Source organism: Pelobates fuscus, chromosome 7 (assembly GCF_036172605.1).
Source record: "Pelobates fuscus isolate aPelFus1 chromosome 7, aPelFus1.pri, whole genome shotgun sequence".
Lineage (NCBI taxonomy): Eukaryota > Metazoa > Chordata > Amphibia > Anura > Pelobatidae > Pelobates > Pelobates fuscus.
This window is the reverse complement of record NC_086323.1, coordinates 166,537,967-166,554,354: the sequence shown is the minus strand read 5'-3', so window position 1 is coordinate 166,554,354 and position 16,388 is coordinate 166,537,967. Positions and strand designations below refer to the sequence as shown.

Sequence of the window (16,388 nt, the reverse complement as noted above, 5' to 3'; positions counted from 1 at the left end):
CTTTTAATTTTTTTTAATAATATACTACATTTAAAAAAATATATATATTTCCTTTCAAAACTTGATGAAAGCATTATTATGTTCCTATAAAGGAACTTTGCAAGCACCGTTACATGTGTCCGAAGTGCCTTGGCTTCTTCCCAGAGTCAAACGTTTAAGAAAATGTTTCTATTTATATTGTTAGGTATGGATGTCTAATGATTTGAAAAGAACAAATAGTAATTTGCTTTTTTATACCATGAGAAGGATATGGTGTGTGTGTATAGTATAGAACAGGGATAGGCAACCTTCAGCACCCCAGATGTTGTGGACTTCATCTCCCATAATGCTCTTACACCCATATTGCTGGCAAAGCATCATGGAGGTGTAGTCCAAAACATCTGGAGTGCCAAAGGTTGCCTATGCCTGGTACAGAGGAATATAGAGGAGTGAGGATCTTCATGTGTGTCCTCATATGGCCAGAGTTTTAGCTGAATGTTCTGAGAACATTATAGTCCTATCTATAACAGAACAGTAGACAAAGGACCATGTTCTGTTTCCCTGAATTTCTGGAAAGAGACACTTACTCTCCATCGATGATCTATCTCTCTGTAACATGAATGTATATGCTTTATAAAGAACATCCGATTGTGTATTGATTTTTTTGGGTTATATAGAAGAATATTACAGTAAGCCATTTATACTAGAATATATATACATACACATATTTATTCCAATCACCCTTACATATACACATGTATTAAACCTGGGTCATGCTAAGTGACCATCACCACCTTTCATGGTGCCAAAAACTCCCGAAAGGAGCTTTCCATTAGCTCCACTGAGCTAAGTACTGCCATGCAAGGCTGGCTCAGTGGCCAATCTCATCACTCTGTTATACGTTTTGCTGGGGGACCATGATGTCAGTTCATGTTGTGATCAGCAACAGTATGTATCTCAAAAGGTATTTATAAACTATACTGTCATTTTAAAGGTAAATATTCCCTTTAAGGATAAAAGTAATAAAATAATATGTAGAATACTCACTGTTGTAATATATTTTATTTGTGTGAGCATAAAGAATAATATGCGTGAGGGATATTTTATTGTTATCCATAACTTTGCCTTGATATCCAATGTTTTTCAATAAGATTTACCTTCAAGCCGAGAGATGCTTAAAATAAATCTACCCAGAGCATTTTTTAAGTTTAATTTATGGAAATAATCAAGTGAGTATAGATTATTTCTAATTTAGAGCAGATTCAACAGTTATTTTTCATTAGTGCTTCATCTTTTGTTGTATACATATTTAATTATTGGGGTATGTAAACAAAGGTGATTTAGGGTGAAACATCTGGTGTGCTTCACATTTTATTCCCTTGTAACCACTGGCGTCACTAAACGGGTGCAGAGGGTGCGCATGGATGAGTTGACATGTTATATGACTGTAGGCACTGCATTCTAAGGCTCCCTCTTGTCCATCTGCACCCAAAAAAAGAAAAGGCACATAAAGTGAGGTTGATGGATTTATGAACTGGCCATTGCAGGCATACAAATGTCTAAAAGTGTAGTGATTGCAGCTGTGTAAATGCATGCAGATTTAAAGATGCTAGAAGTGATTAGGGTGAAGGGGGGTAAGGTTAGATAGGGGTAATGTCAGAGATAGGATACATATGATGTTTAATGTTAAAGGAACCCATGGGAATTTATTTTAACAATTTAGAAGATATACTCCAGTGAAAAAATGCAGTGCTTTTGGTGTTTGGTGTTCTCCTTTAAGAGGATTAATTACATATGGTATAAGGTTGTTAAGGAAGTTTGGGTTTAGGGTTAGAGTGGTGTTAAATTTAGCATATTACTCCTGGAATAGTGGTTGCTTTGCCCCTCTCCAGTCTCATTTTCTGTTTGTCTTCCTTGATTTCTTCTTGTTCTGTGGCTTGATTCTTCTCCCCTATCTTTTTGCTTTGCTCCAGTATTAATGTTTGGGTGGTACAATCCCCACCAGGGATATACCACCATAATACCTACCTGCTAGCTGTATCCTGGGAAGTACTATCCTTTGGAGACACTACTCTACATTATATCCCTGATGGGGATTGTACCACCCAAGCGTTAATATCTGAGCAAGTGTATATCGCTCCATCAAATGTGAGTAGATTACTTTTTACCTTTATAATTACTTTACAGAGAGCACTATTTTTTGCCTTTTGTATCTTTGTATATATCCACCTACATGCCGAGTGACTAACTCCTAGAACAACATATCTGTCAGTGTGGGTTGTATCGCTGCATGCTACTATACTCAGAGCTGGTCTTATAGGTCTATTAAATGTGAGTGCTACATCATAGACCTCATTGTTGTTTATTCTGCACTTGGTACTAGATACTCTGCACCATTACCGGTTATCTTTCTACTTTTTTACATATACCTGCCACCAGCAGAAGCCTGGATGATTTACAAGTAAAGAATACTTCAAACATCTGTTATTCTATTGGACCTTTTATTTTGGCACAACTTGCACATATATTTTGTACCATGGATCTCATATGGTCTGGTATGTGCCATGAGTCACAACACAGGGTGATACGAGCCCTGGTGATGCCCTCTTTAGTCTGGCATAAGTGGTGCCCCGTATTCTATGCCTCATGAATATTAAAGGGACACTACAGACACCCTCTGCATGAGAACATCCAGTGTGCGCTATTACAACAGCGTTGTATACTTGGCACTTATACTATCCCTTTTAAATGTTTTTTCTCATTTCTAGTCTAGGCCTGTCTAGTCTGCTCAGTAGATTGACATCTTACCATTCTCTCCCATCCTTCCATAGTCCTTGCCACCTAGCCACATCAATTAGCCTAGCCACCCACCCACACCAATTAGTCCTAGCCATCCAAACACATCCATTAATCCTATATTTTTTTCATGTAAGAATACCTTTATTTTAAACTTCTAAAAATGGTTGCTGACATACATAGTAATTGAGCAGTAACAATCATCTGACAACATGTACAGTCATCAAAATAATCCTCGATAATATATGAATAAAAATGAGTTAGATTTCAAAGTAATTTTCAAGGAGTTTGCTATTGGATGTAACTTGAGAGTAATCTACTCAAGGTATTTACTAAACTTGCACATAGCTAAAAATGTGATTAGACCGAATCACCTGTTCCAAAAATAAACTTTTGTTTGGGTAGTTTGAGAATTGTACATGTGGTGATTTGGCTCGCAAAAATGGGCCAAACCGTAAACTGCAAAATATATAAAATATATTTATCTTATATATATTTGTCACTTATAGGCAGACTTATGCTCTATTTGATTCACAGAGAAAATGAGAGAAACTAACCAATAGGGGAAAAGGAGTAGGAGAAGCAAATATCTATATTTATATAGTATATATTTATTAAATATGCAATATATTAATATAGATTTTTTTAAAAAAAAAGCTCCTCCTTTTTTCCCCTATTGGTCACTTTTCACTTGATCTGTGAACAAAATCAACATTTAGTGACGTTACCCTAACCATCAATCATCTGTGTTCCCATCATTCATCTCTGTTTTTGGCGCTACAGGTGGAACTCCAAATCACAAATTAAACAAACATTCTGAAACGCAAGTCATTTGTTCTCTTAGACTTCCGTGTGGTACTTTGGAATGATAGCATTCAGACAAATTGTAATTCGACTAAAAATGAATGCAAAAGTCTAGTATTTACTACAAGATATAAATCACAGGCAGATATATGAAAATACCTCATAAAATTCAAAAAACAAGCAAGAAAGGAAATGGCTCACTTTTTACTACAGCATGTATTAAAACCAAATCTAAATATGAAAAAAAAAAGAGGCAAAAATAGTTGTGACTAAGGCTGGAATTGACAAAATGTTCTAGATTGTCTATTTGCACCTCAGTTTTTCCATTTGGACATAATTCCTGAAAATTTGGAGTATAGTAAAATGCCTCTGTCAGAGGGCTATTACTTACAGAGTATTATGTTGCGAAGTAAAGTAAAATTTATTTTTGAAGTTAGAATATTTCTGTCGTCAGTATCTTGGACTCAATTTTTCAAGCTGGTTACGAGGTCACCACTGTAGACTGTTTCCTGAATAAATCCAATCTAATTTCATACATAACTTTGTCACTTTGTTTATCAAATGGGTTAATAGTACCATTTCTCTAGATACTGAAATTTAGAAGCTTACTGTGTAGCATTTGTCTCCCTTTGATTTTTTTTCTCTCTACCATTATAATAATAAGATGGGATGCTTAAATTAAACGCTACAGATCTGTTCTAGAACGCATTATTGTTCTCTTTAGGCTTATCTGTTATAATTAGCACAACTTACCCAATATGTGTTCAGCTCCTATATGTAGATAAGAATTTGTAAAGCTGTTTTAGATTCTATTGCTATCTATTTTTTTTCCCAACTAGGTCAAAAAGAATCAATATATTTGTCAAAACCACTCTGGCTTATCGTATTCCCAGGGAAAGTATATAAATGACTTCAGAATCCTTGAGGGCGGAATGTCCTCTATAGCAAATCTGTGTGTGTGTTTTTTTTTAATATATATATATATAACAACTAAAATACTGGGAGGCTTAAAGGAAAAGCGATCCTAAAATATAAATTATGCTTAGCTGATAGCCTTGTTATAGCTGGAAAATGTAGATGGAGGGCTTTCCTGAGAAGCGGATTACAGTAGTGAAGGCGAGAAAGGACAGTGGAATGGACATTACTTACGCCATTACTTATATTATTATTTAGGCTGATCTTAGAGGTTCTCCTTCCAATTTATATATTTATATTTAATATTTAAAATATATTTTTCTATGTTAAATCATAGGAATATTACAAGCACCATAACGTCTACGACCTATTGTAATGGTTATGAAGTTAGAATAGCTACGGGAGCAGTTCTTCCAATTTTTGTTGAACAATTTTGTAGCAATTTGGAAAAACACATTTACTTCCTCATCTGGAAACATCATATCACTTCCTGACTATCTGCGCAAGTGTTTTATACAACATAGACGGGCTATATAATACTTTCTACATAGTCAGTTTCTATTACTCTTTAGGTGACTGTGAATTGGCATGGTTTCCATGTGTCAATTTATTGGTTAAAAACGTTTACATTCCATTCCAAAAAAGCCAAATTAATTTAACTGTAGTACAAACACACTCAGGGTTGTTCACTAAAGTGAGAACAATTAGGAAATTTCTCAGGCTTGGGGCAGGGATGGGGGGACTTTTAGTATCCGTAAACCCACTTTTTTTTAACGAACGTTGCATGAAAACAGTTTGCCAATCAATGGAGTGACTGCATCTATTGCCTAAAAGGACTGTAGCAAAAATAAGATGGTAGTTGTTATGGTGTTAGGAATATCTCTTTAATGAAAAAAAAACTGAAACTATTTCGTATTTCCATTCAAATATAACATATATTTTCCAAGATTAAAACTTTACCTTGTATTTGGTGAGCGTTATTCAAGATGTGTTTTAGTATTTTAATGTATTACTATATAATAGTATCTAATATTTTGTGTTTAAATTTTTTTATATATATTTTCATTTTATGATTTTATTTCATCGCCTTATTAATTTAACTATTCTTTTCTTTTAGTATGAATACTTCAATGCTGTTTTAATTAATGAGAAAGATGAAGAAGGAAATTATGTCGACCTTGGGAAGGAGTTTTTATTATTACCAAATGACCATTTCAATCATTTGCCAGTCAATATCACTCTGAGCGATGTCCAAGTGCCAACGAATGTCTACAACAAAGGTCTGTACACATTTTATTTATAACAGATGGTAACAGATTGCAAAATTATTTTAATGGGGTTTATTTGCTAAACATATTTTTGGGGGAGACCGAGTAGGTATTGGCAATTGTAAGACATTTTCCAATATTCTAATATTATTTAGCCTACATTTTTAACTTCTCTTTTGGATTTTCCAAACTGAATTACAATGCTTAAATTAAGCAATGGAAACATGTTGGTTAACTGTAATGGGTGATCTATGTTTTATCTGTACATTGGAATAAAATTCCATTATTTTACAAAATCTTGAAAGATAGTCATGAGATTATTAAAGGCATGAAGGCTCATATTTGTTTATCGTCTCTTTATTTTATTCCCAATAGTAGCAGACAGAAAGAATAGTACAATATATATCATACAGTATAATATGATATAACCTATATTAATAGGGAATGCATGTGTGCAGTGACGTGACTCATTCCCACCAGTCATCTCTAAGCATAGGCGATAGATAAAAGTGCCAACATTCCAGTGTTCTCTATGTTTGCAAATTAAGTATCCCTAATCTTTAAAGAGATGAATGTTTCAGAACAGGAACATAAAATATATCAAACTTTCGACTTAGATTGTATACTCTTATATATATTCCACTGCAGAAGAAACAAAGCATATCCCAAACTTCATACTGAAAATTAAAGAGAGGGAAAACCAACAGAGAGAAATTAAACCAATACTGGCAAGAATAAATACTTTGCATTATAACTTAATACAATTCTGGAACTTTATTACAAGACACAGAGGTTCACATTATGCAAGTTTAAAGCTTTTTTTTTTTTATAACCAAAAAAGACAAATGTTCTTACATGTATATATTTAAACTAAAGGTGGATTTTCTTAATGTTCAACCAGTGTGCCATGGGCTAGAAGTATACAGTTCTCTCTAGTAAGGCTTCAGGTAAATGTGTAAGATTTGTAAGTTGATGATGAAATTAAAAAGAAAAAAAGTATGTATACCATGGAAATTGTTGTGTCGGTGAAACTTGCCCTGGTCCAAAAATGGCTGGGAACTACTGTTCTAAACAACATTTAAAAGCAAAATCTTTGGATGCCATGGCTTTACTAGTAGATTTAGTTCCATATATGGAAATATTTACTCTTGCACTTTCTAATATACATTTTACGTATCATACTAAAGTGGCTGATGAAACAGGAAATGTGTAAAATCTTTAGTTCTATTGTTATATTGGGTGAGATATAACACCAAACACAATTTACTTCTATTTGGGAAGGCTGGATATAACTTTTTGTACATCTGGTTGTACTAAATTTAAATCTTCATAGAGTGGATGTGTGCCACAATCTAGAGCTCTGAAATATGATACCCTTTTGCATGAGATGAGTCCAATTTACTCAAAATCTGCCAAAGTGATAAAACCTAATTTAATGGCCACAGATTGAGGAAATTCATGCTTTGGTTCTGGAGGTGTGGAAATTATAACTCCTCTCAACAAACAGCAGGAAGTTTACCAGCTGATCTATAAAGATTGATGGTCCTGAAAGTTTTTCTTGATCAAAGAGAAGGACCATTAAAAAGAGATGATGCGAGATAAACCTCCTTCCTTTCCAGGCACCAATCCTTCTAATAAGATATTTGTTGTCCATGCTTTTTGGAAAAGAGACAAAGTTGTGTGTGAAACTCCTTCAACATTTCAAGGTCTAAAATAGGAGATCTAAGAGATTGTGTTGTATGAGGTTACAATAATAGCCTCATAGGGATTGGAAATATTTTATCATTCTTTAGACATTTATTGCCATCACTAGAAGTTGAAGGAACCACGGCTGAGCTGTCCAGAAATGTACTATCAACACTAGGGTATATATGTGTCTTGATATGAAGTAATATTTTATATAATTGGAAATATGTAATTCCAACCTTGGAACCAGACTCTTAGAAAACTCTCCACTGTGAATGCTTCTGGCTCTGGTTCCCAGCTGAAGAACAGAGAAAGTTGTGCAGGCCTTATTCATGTACTGTTCATGTACTGTTCATGTACTGTCTTTCTAGTTGCTACTTGTTGTGGTCTGTCAAATGCCAAAAAGTACAACTTCCTATAGAAAAGGACAAACCTAGTAAATATATGTTTTGCACAGATGTATTGCATTCTAAGCAAAACTGTGAAAAGGCATGTGAGATTGGGAACATGTTGGTTAACTGCAGTTTCCCTGTCCCCTTCCTTCACTCACACTGCTGCTTGGAGCCTAACAAACTGAGCAATGGACAATGATGACCCTCAGTCTTGGACCTGTTCTCTATTCTAAGAGTAACATGGAAGAAGGAGAGTGCTTCCCTTTCTACCATTTTAGTAACGTCACCCCTCTTCCATCTGTCACCATGGGTGAACTCACCCCATCCCTCTGTTTATACATTACTGAATTAGAGTACACTGAACTCATTGTCATGTTCACAGAACCACCTTGATTACTTATCACATGCTTTGTGACAAGTAATCCTGCTGGAAGTATAATGTGGCCATCAAGAGATGCACATGGTCAGCAACAAGGTAGACTCCTGCTTTTAAAAATGCTCAGTTGGCATTAAGATTGCCATCAAAATAATACACAATTACAACACTACCTGCCAAGCCAGGGTGGATCTACTAATTCATGTTGTGTTAAGCTAACTGATTCTACCATGTTCATGTCGCATCAGATATCAAGATTTGCCACACCAGGGAATGGTGCACTTTTGCCTAATGTATCCATAGTTGGTTTCTAAGCTTGCAGTAGTTTGCCCTGGTCCCCCCACCCCTCCCAGTCATTTGCAGATTTTAGAATTTTAGGAATCTATTTAGCAGTAGCCTTTAAGTCTGTATATACATTAGTCGACACATATGAGATCAGTACTCAACGTATATCATTATACAAGCTCTGGGAGTCATTTAACTTTATAAACAATATAAAACGCTTTGTTACTAATTAACACCATGCATACAAGTGTGTGTCTGGGAGGTCTTAGGTTCGGAGTTCATGTAATATGATTTCCGTAAATGTTCACAGCTTTTATAACTGGAGGACTAAACATGCTGTTGTTAATGTAAATAAAACTATTTTAAATTAGCTGGATTGTGCAGAAGTTATTTATCCTGCTTGTGTTAGAGACACCTATGACTACAAAAACTAATTATAATAAAGTGGTTAAAGTATGACTGGATGAAGTAAAACATTTATTTCAGTTCAAATTAAATACCAAATATATTTCCTTCATTTTCTCGAAAGATTTCTTTCATTGTTTTGTTTCTATTATTTATTTAACCCTTTAAAGACAAATTATGTGTCATGCTATCCTCACTGTCTTGTCCCTAAATTATATTGGAATGGAACAGCCTGCTTACTTAGAATAGGTAGCTACTACTAAACCACTAACCACTACTAAAATGACCTGGCAAAATGCACTTAGTGAAAAATCTAGAATAAATAGATACATTTTTTGCAAGTTTATTTCCTTTGTACTATTGAAATTGTGTATATATTGCTGGTTTGCCATCAGTGTAACTTTGACTTCTACAGAGATTTACCTTTTCAGTCTCAGCTTGCAAATATTTGTGAAACGAGGAATTAAGATATGTCAAAACTTTAAAAAAATCTGCAAAGCATACTGTCTGGTTCAATTTTATTGTAAATCATGGGGAAAATAAGTTAATTTATGTGCTATGTCTAGAATATTCATTTTCAGAATGTATGTGATATGTCAAACGTTATGTATGGGAAGAATGTTTGAAAAAGGAATCCATACAAGAAAGTTAGCAATGGGGTACATTAAAGGGATACTCTAAGCACCACAACAACTTAAGCTTAATGAAGAAGTTTTAGTATATAGATCGCAATCTCACTGCTCAACCCTCTGCCATTTAGGAGTTAAATCACTTCTGTTTCTGTTTACACAGACCTAGCACAACTCCCATGGCTGTGACTTACAAAGCATCAATGAAAAAATGGTTTCATTCTCAATCAGATCTGACAACTTAGTGTGTTTACTTTAGAAGATCTTATTGCCTTCTCTGTTAATTGTCACACACAGATTTAGCAGGCAATCGACAGAGGGAGAGAGAGGAGATTCTAAATTATAAACACTGTGCAATAAAGTCAGTTACATGTTAGATTTATTTATATGACACGTTTAGGAAGGCTGTGTAGACAGGGTAGGCGACTAGGGCTGCATTAACAATGCAATATAGCTCCAAAGTGGCAGAGAATTGAACAGTTAGAAAGCAGGGGCATGATCAATATGCTTTTAAAGGGACACTATAGTCACCCAGACCACTTCAGCTCAATGAAATGGCCTGGGTGCCAGGTCCCTCAGGTTTTAACCCTTCACATGTAGTTTACATTGCAGGGTTAATCCAACCTCTAGAGGCTGTCTTCCTGAAAGCCGCTAGAGGACCGCTAGAAATTCGCATCCAGCGTGCAGAACGTCCATAGGAAAGCATTGAGAAATACTTTCCTATGGACTGTTTGAATGCTCACGTGGCTCTTGCTGCGCATGTGCATTCCGCTCTACTTGGGAGCTGATGTTGGCGGGGGAGGAGAGGTCACCAGCACCGAGGGAGCCCGGCGCTGGATAAAGGTAAGTAAAGGGGGGTCCTAAGGATGATATAGTGTCAGGAAAACAAGTTTGTTTTCCTGACACTATAGTGATCCTTTAAGCTAAAGTTGTTTAGGTGCTTATAATGTCCGTTTAATTTCCAGCGGCGGTAAACATTTTATGACTTTTGACCAGTATCATACTACCATTTTCAAAGCGATCACATTCCAAATTCCATGCATTATTTTACTTTCGATATTGATGAGGAGAAAAAACATTATTGCTATTTATTAGGCCTTACTTGTGAAATGCACATTACCTTTTCAATGTCAAGCTGATATTGAAGGTTAAAATGGGCACTTTTGAGTTACATCACAAGTTTTCCAGTTATAAATGCATTGACAATGCCAATAAGTGTCAAATGGATATTGCAGTTTCTGTCTCTTTAAGTTACCTCTAAAGAGATATTTTAGGTGATGTGCGTGTGTATTATTGCTATTTTATCAGTTTTGCTATGTTATATTGTGGCTACAGTACATTTTGGTCTAATTTGGATAACAAAGGTTAGTTCATTTTACATGTTTCAAAGTTTTTAATTATTTAGAGAAAACTACTCTGCCAGTAAATAAAATAATGTTTAAATTATGATCTATTTTTTTCAATAAAAATAAAAATAAATCTATTAAGTCAGCACTTTATATACGTGATATTACAGAAAACAATATTTTTTTATTTCTAATTTGTATATGTGCAGAATAATTACAAAACAAAAAACATATCCAAAACGCTTTCTTTTGTTCTTTTAACATATTAAATAGTTTCCAACTCATACCAAAAAATAGCAGGGATTTACTGTACACATTTCTGGAGTTTAAAAGGCCAAGAGTATATTTTATTTTGTCTAACACTTGTCCTGTATCAGCAGTGGTTTTGGTATATTCCCAAATGCGCCAGGCCTTTTTAAACTTACTGGAAGCATGATTTAAGGATGCTTCAGGCCGTTCTTTACATGACATCTGGTTAATTCTATTGATTACAGATGTGAAGGTATGTGAATGCATTGGCAAATTTCCAATCTATTCAGATTCCGCACCTAGCTGATGTCAGGATATGGGTAGACATCTTGGCTATAACAGTTTGAGTCAATATCTCTAAATTGTGCTTCTGCAGTCCAACGGTCTGACTTCACATGTGTTTCAAAGATGCAGCACTACACATCTAAACTAGACTTGTGCACAAAATTTGCTTTGATCGAATAATTTTTTTTCTGAACAAAAAATAAAAATTTTAATTACCAAATTACGGCTATATGTTGGTTCAGTTCTGCAGAGTTTTGGTGCCACAAACTGTTTTGAGAAATTAATCAGATGAACCAAAAGAGTGCAAAAATGACCACTCGAGACTCCTAAAGCACCAATTTCTAAAGTGCTTTATGTGTGGAGTCTATTCTCTTTTAATTTTTACAAAATGTGTTTTTCATAAATGTACCCTTTTACATGCCCCTCCTTTCACTTATCAGACAACCGGTCCTGATACTTCCTTGCCATTTAGCTCAGTGGAACTAAACTCAAGAGGCAGCAATTGCCCAGATTATCTGCCTTGCAAAGACTTCTCTTCTCATTGACCTGCATTGGGAAGCCTGTGATTGGACAGCATAGAAAGCTTGAACGGGGTTAGAAGAGAAGGGCTTGCAAAAGCTTCAGACAAGAAATCTGCAATTTTTGCAAGCTGTTTTTAAATATATCCTTAATTAAAAATGCTCAATTAAGTGAATGCATGTATTATTTGGGGGTATATCTACTAAACCAAATAAAACTTGGGAAGTGGGGAAGTGGAGTGTCCCTTTAAGGCATTTTGAGTAATACAATCATTACTAACCAAGCAAAAAAATGTATTTGGTTGAAAACTGTGTAAATTTCTTATTGCTTAAATTTCCATTCTCCTGGTTTTTGTTCCTGCAAATAGTATCTGTAAAATTGACAGTGCACTGTACAAAAACAAACCACATTATTGTAGATTAGAGAAAGTGTATCATATTAATTTAGGTCTAGTAGTGAAAAGGTTAAATCTAACTTAAAGGGACACTAAAGTCTCCCAGAACCACTACAGCTTAATGTAGCATATAGCATGCTTCTGCAGGCTTCTATTAACACTATACACACTGCCTATTCAAAGAAAAGGCAGTGTTTATATTACAGCCTAGTTCCACCTCTATTGGCAGTCACTCAGACAGCCACAAGAGATGCTTCCTGTGTCAGTGTTGCGACATTCAGCGTCTCTACACTCGGCATTGATTTAATGCATCTCTTTGAGGAGATGCTGATTGGAGCAGTGTGATGTTTTTCCGTGCATGCACAGTATCTTCCCAAGGCTTTTCATATAGAAATTCATTGTATTCTCTTCAATCATCAAAACTGATGATCTTGGCTACGAAGGCAGGACCATCCACAGAAAGTCCGGTGCGGCATGGGAGAAAAGGTAAGTAAAATCACCTTAAATCCCCGTAGAGAAGGAGAGCATTGCCTAATGCTGCATCCCAACACTACATGTTTATTCCTGACACTGTAGTGTTCCTTTAACCTCTCCCCAAAAAATGAGCACTAGGCATTGTCATTACAATCTCAGATTGGTGTTCATATTGCAGAGTATAAAATGAGTTTCCAGAGATAAAGAAGTCCATCTTGTATGATCATTATTCAAGAAACATGATAAGATTCTTCTTTTTGCTGAAGAAGCAGATAAGCCATTGTAAATTCATGTCGGCAGAATGACCTTTGTGTTTAAATCAACAGTGCATCCGGTATTTCTATTAAATAATAACTTGTCACAGGAGAAAATGAGAACACCACAATTTTTTTATTTAATTAAAAATATTTTTTTTAAATCCAGAAATTTGACATTGATTGAATTACTGCTTTTAGATCTGGTTCTTATGTGAAACTTTAAATTCCACAGTACCTTTCATGCTGAATAGTTTCTTAACCCCTTAAGGACCAAACTTCTGGAATAAAAGGGAATCATGACGTGTCAGACATGTCATGTGTCCTTAAGGGGTTAAGGTTCAATGTTATTTACGTTCAGTGGATAAATGAATTGCTTGCAAGTCATACAATACTAAGAAATCGCAGATCCGGGGCATGTTTGTAATCACGATACATGCATTATCTTCATAAGAAAAAATGAGACTGTTCAGTAAAAGACCAATAATAAAAAAACAAAAAAAAAACATACAACAACAATCAAAAAAATACAGCATTGTTCACTTAACTGGAAATTGTAGAAAATTGACAAAGGAGTTGCAAATGTTTGGCTCAATATCCCCTGTAGTAAGAAAGGTTACCGTATTAGTTTGATGACAGAATGTCAACAGACCAAGTTTGAAAAAATGTTGTTTCAATTCAGTTATTTTGACCTAATATTTGTAATTCTCTGGTCAATTGGTGGCAATTCCTGGTTGATAAAACAACCACAAAAGATGTTGGTGATATCACACAGGGCTTATATTATTACAAGAAGGGAAAAAAATATTTATTTATTATTTATTTAGTAAAAATAGAAGAGTTTTGAAAGCTTTGAAAAACAGGTATGTTAAAATAGAATAAAAAAACAAAGCCATAGAGATGTCCCGAATAGTTCGCTGGCGAATAGTTCCTGGCAAACATAGCTTGTTCGTGTTCGCCACGGCGGGCGAACATATGCGATGTTCGGTCCGCCCCCTATTCGTCATCATTGAGTAAACTTTGACCCTGTACCTCACAGTCAGCAGACACATTCCAGCCAATCAGCAGCAGTCCCTCCCTCCCAGACCCTCCCACCTCCTGGACAGCATCAATTTTAGATTCATTCAGAAGCTGCATTCTTTTTTTTTTAAGTGCAGTGAACATACACGTAGTGACAATGACATATGGTGCAATGCAAAACGTTGGAATACAGACTTAGAGTTATGAAACAAAATGTCAAGAGGAACTGCACATTTTTAAAATATAAAACAATCATGCTAGGTAAACTTGTCTTGATATAAGTGAAAAGCATGGTATAGGGAAATCGTCAGACATGTTGAGAGTGTTCGTACGTTTGAATACACATGCTTGTACTGAAGAGGGGTAAGGGGATTAACACCACCAGTTATAGATCAACATGTGGGAATCAGAATATCAAAACTAGAAATAAGTAGACTAAATAACCTCTTAGTGAGTGCTGTTAAATGCTAGACAACTGACTACACCTCATAACAAGGGCATTTTAGATTCTCAGCAGCAGAGATGTTTTAGCCAATTCCTCTGACATGCTTCAGAGAGTGGTCGTCTCTACTCGCATCCATGTGCCGCTTAGTAGTGCTTCCACCGCCTGCCGGGTGCATCAGAGGATCGCTCAGACCACGAGGGTCAGCAGGTTGGCGCATCAGCACCCTTGCTCCCCGAGCCCAGTCCACTGTGGAAGAAGATGCCTGGTCGCCCACCAGCCCTCCAGCTTCAGTATAAGTAACCTGTGAGGTTCTGGGATCGGTCCTGTTCAGTCATGGGCGGCTGGTTGGCATGCCATCCCCCCTGGCTCTCTGTTCCGAAGGAGAGCACAATGCTGGGGCACCTCTGGAGATCTCTTCCATCCTAGGTGAGGTAAGTAGCAAAGCCCTCTGCCGTGATTCAATCCGATTCCAGAAGGCTGCAGAGAGAGCATCAAAGGCTGCATGGAACTTAGCTTCCCAGTGTGGGCTTGATTGCTCTGTCGGAGTGGCGGCCATCTTAGTTGTGACACGATGGCTCGTTTTGTCAGGGTGAGTAGTGGCCTTTCCCTGGTGGGAACCGGGATAACACCCACCGGTCCAGAGGGGGGAGGGGGGGGGAACGGGGCTGTAGATATGAGGTGCAGACACGATGAGAGCTCCAGACTGGGAGATCGGCCGCTTCTCCCTGCCACAGAACCCCCAGAGCAGATAGGCCGCAGGACAGTGCGTAGTCATAGGCTGCTACAAACTTGATCGGGTAAGCTCCCTGGTGTTCAGGAACAGGTAAGTGTTCAGTGAGCAACCTCCAAAGGTATTATTCCCTCTGTGGGTCTTACTTTGCAGGCTGTATGCAGGGAGCTCACTTCATGCACGTCCGTCCGCCATGCTGGCCAGGCCCCGCCCCCCTGGAAGCTGCATTCTTAGTGAGAGGAGGGACAGTGTAGATGCCATAGGCGTGCGCAGCCTGTTGCATTAGGGTGTGCACCCTAAAGCACAAACACACACGCCGCGTATATATGTATTTTTATATACACACACACATATATATATATACATACACACACACAAATACAAGTATACGTAGGTGCAGTGTATGTGTGATTGTGAGCTGAGCTGTGCAGTGTGTGTGATTGTGAGCGGTGCAGCGTGTAAGGGGTGCAGTGTGTGTGATTGCGAGGGGTACAGTGTGGTGTAATTGTGAAGGGTGCAGTGTGTGTGATTGTGAGGGGTACAGTGTATGTAATTGTAAGGGGTACAGTTTGTGTAATTGTGAGGCATTCAGTGTGTGTGGGGTACAGTGTGTATGATTGTGAGGGGTGCACTGTGTGGGCGACAGGGGTTAGGAGGGTGGAGGGGCAGCAACAGGGGTTGGGGGTAGAGGGACAGGAGGTGGGGGGGTGGAGGGGCAGTGACAGGAGGTAGCGGGGGTAGACGGTTAGTGACAGAGGTTAGGGGGTAGTGACAGGGGTTAGGGGTGGTAAAGGGGTAGTGACGGGTTAGGGGGATAGAGGGGTAATGACAGGGGTTGGGGATAGAGGGGTAATGACAGGGGTTGGGGTAGAGGGGCAGTGACAGGGGGTGGGGGAGTGGATGGGCAGTAACAGTGGTTAAGGGGGTTGGAGGGGCAGTGACAGGGGTTAGGGGGTAGAGGGGTAGTGACAGGGGTTGGGGTAGTGACAGGGGTTAGGGGGTAGAGGGGCAGTGAACGGGGTTGGGGTAGAGGGGTAGTGACAGGGGTTGGGGGGGTTAGAGACAGGAGTTAGGGGGGTAGAGGGGCAGTGACAGGGGTTGGGGGGTGGAGAGGCAGTGACATGGGTTAGGGGGGTA

General features: G+C 37.5%; 1 protein-coding gene across 1 annotated transcript in view; it reads left to right on the top strand.

Annotated features, from left to right (window-relative positions):
* CACNA2D3 (calcium voltage-gated channel auxiliary subunit alpha2delta 3) overlaps window positions 1-16,388 on the top strand; it is an 868,261-nt gene that overhangs the window by 288,339 nt on the left and 563,534 nt on the right. The window contains exon 5 of the mRNA XM_063428162.1: window positions 5,612-5,774. Within this exon, the coding sequence (XP_063284232.1) occupies window positions 5,612-5,774 (163 nt within the window). The remainder of the gene's footprint in view (window positions 1-5,611; window positions 5,775-16,388) is intronic.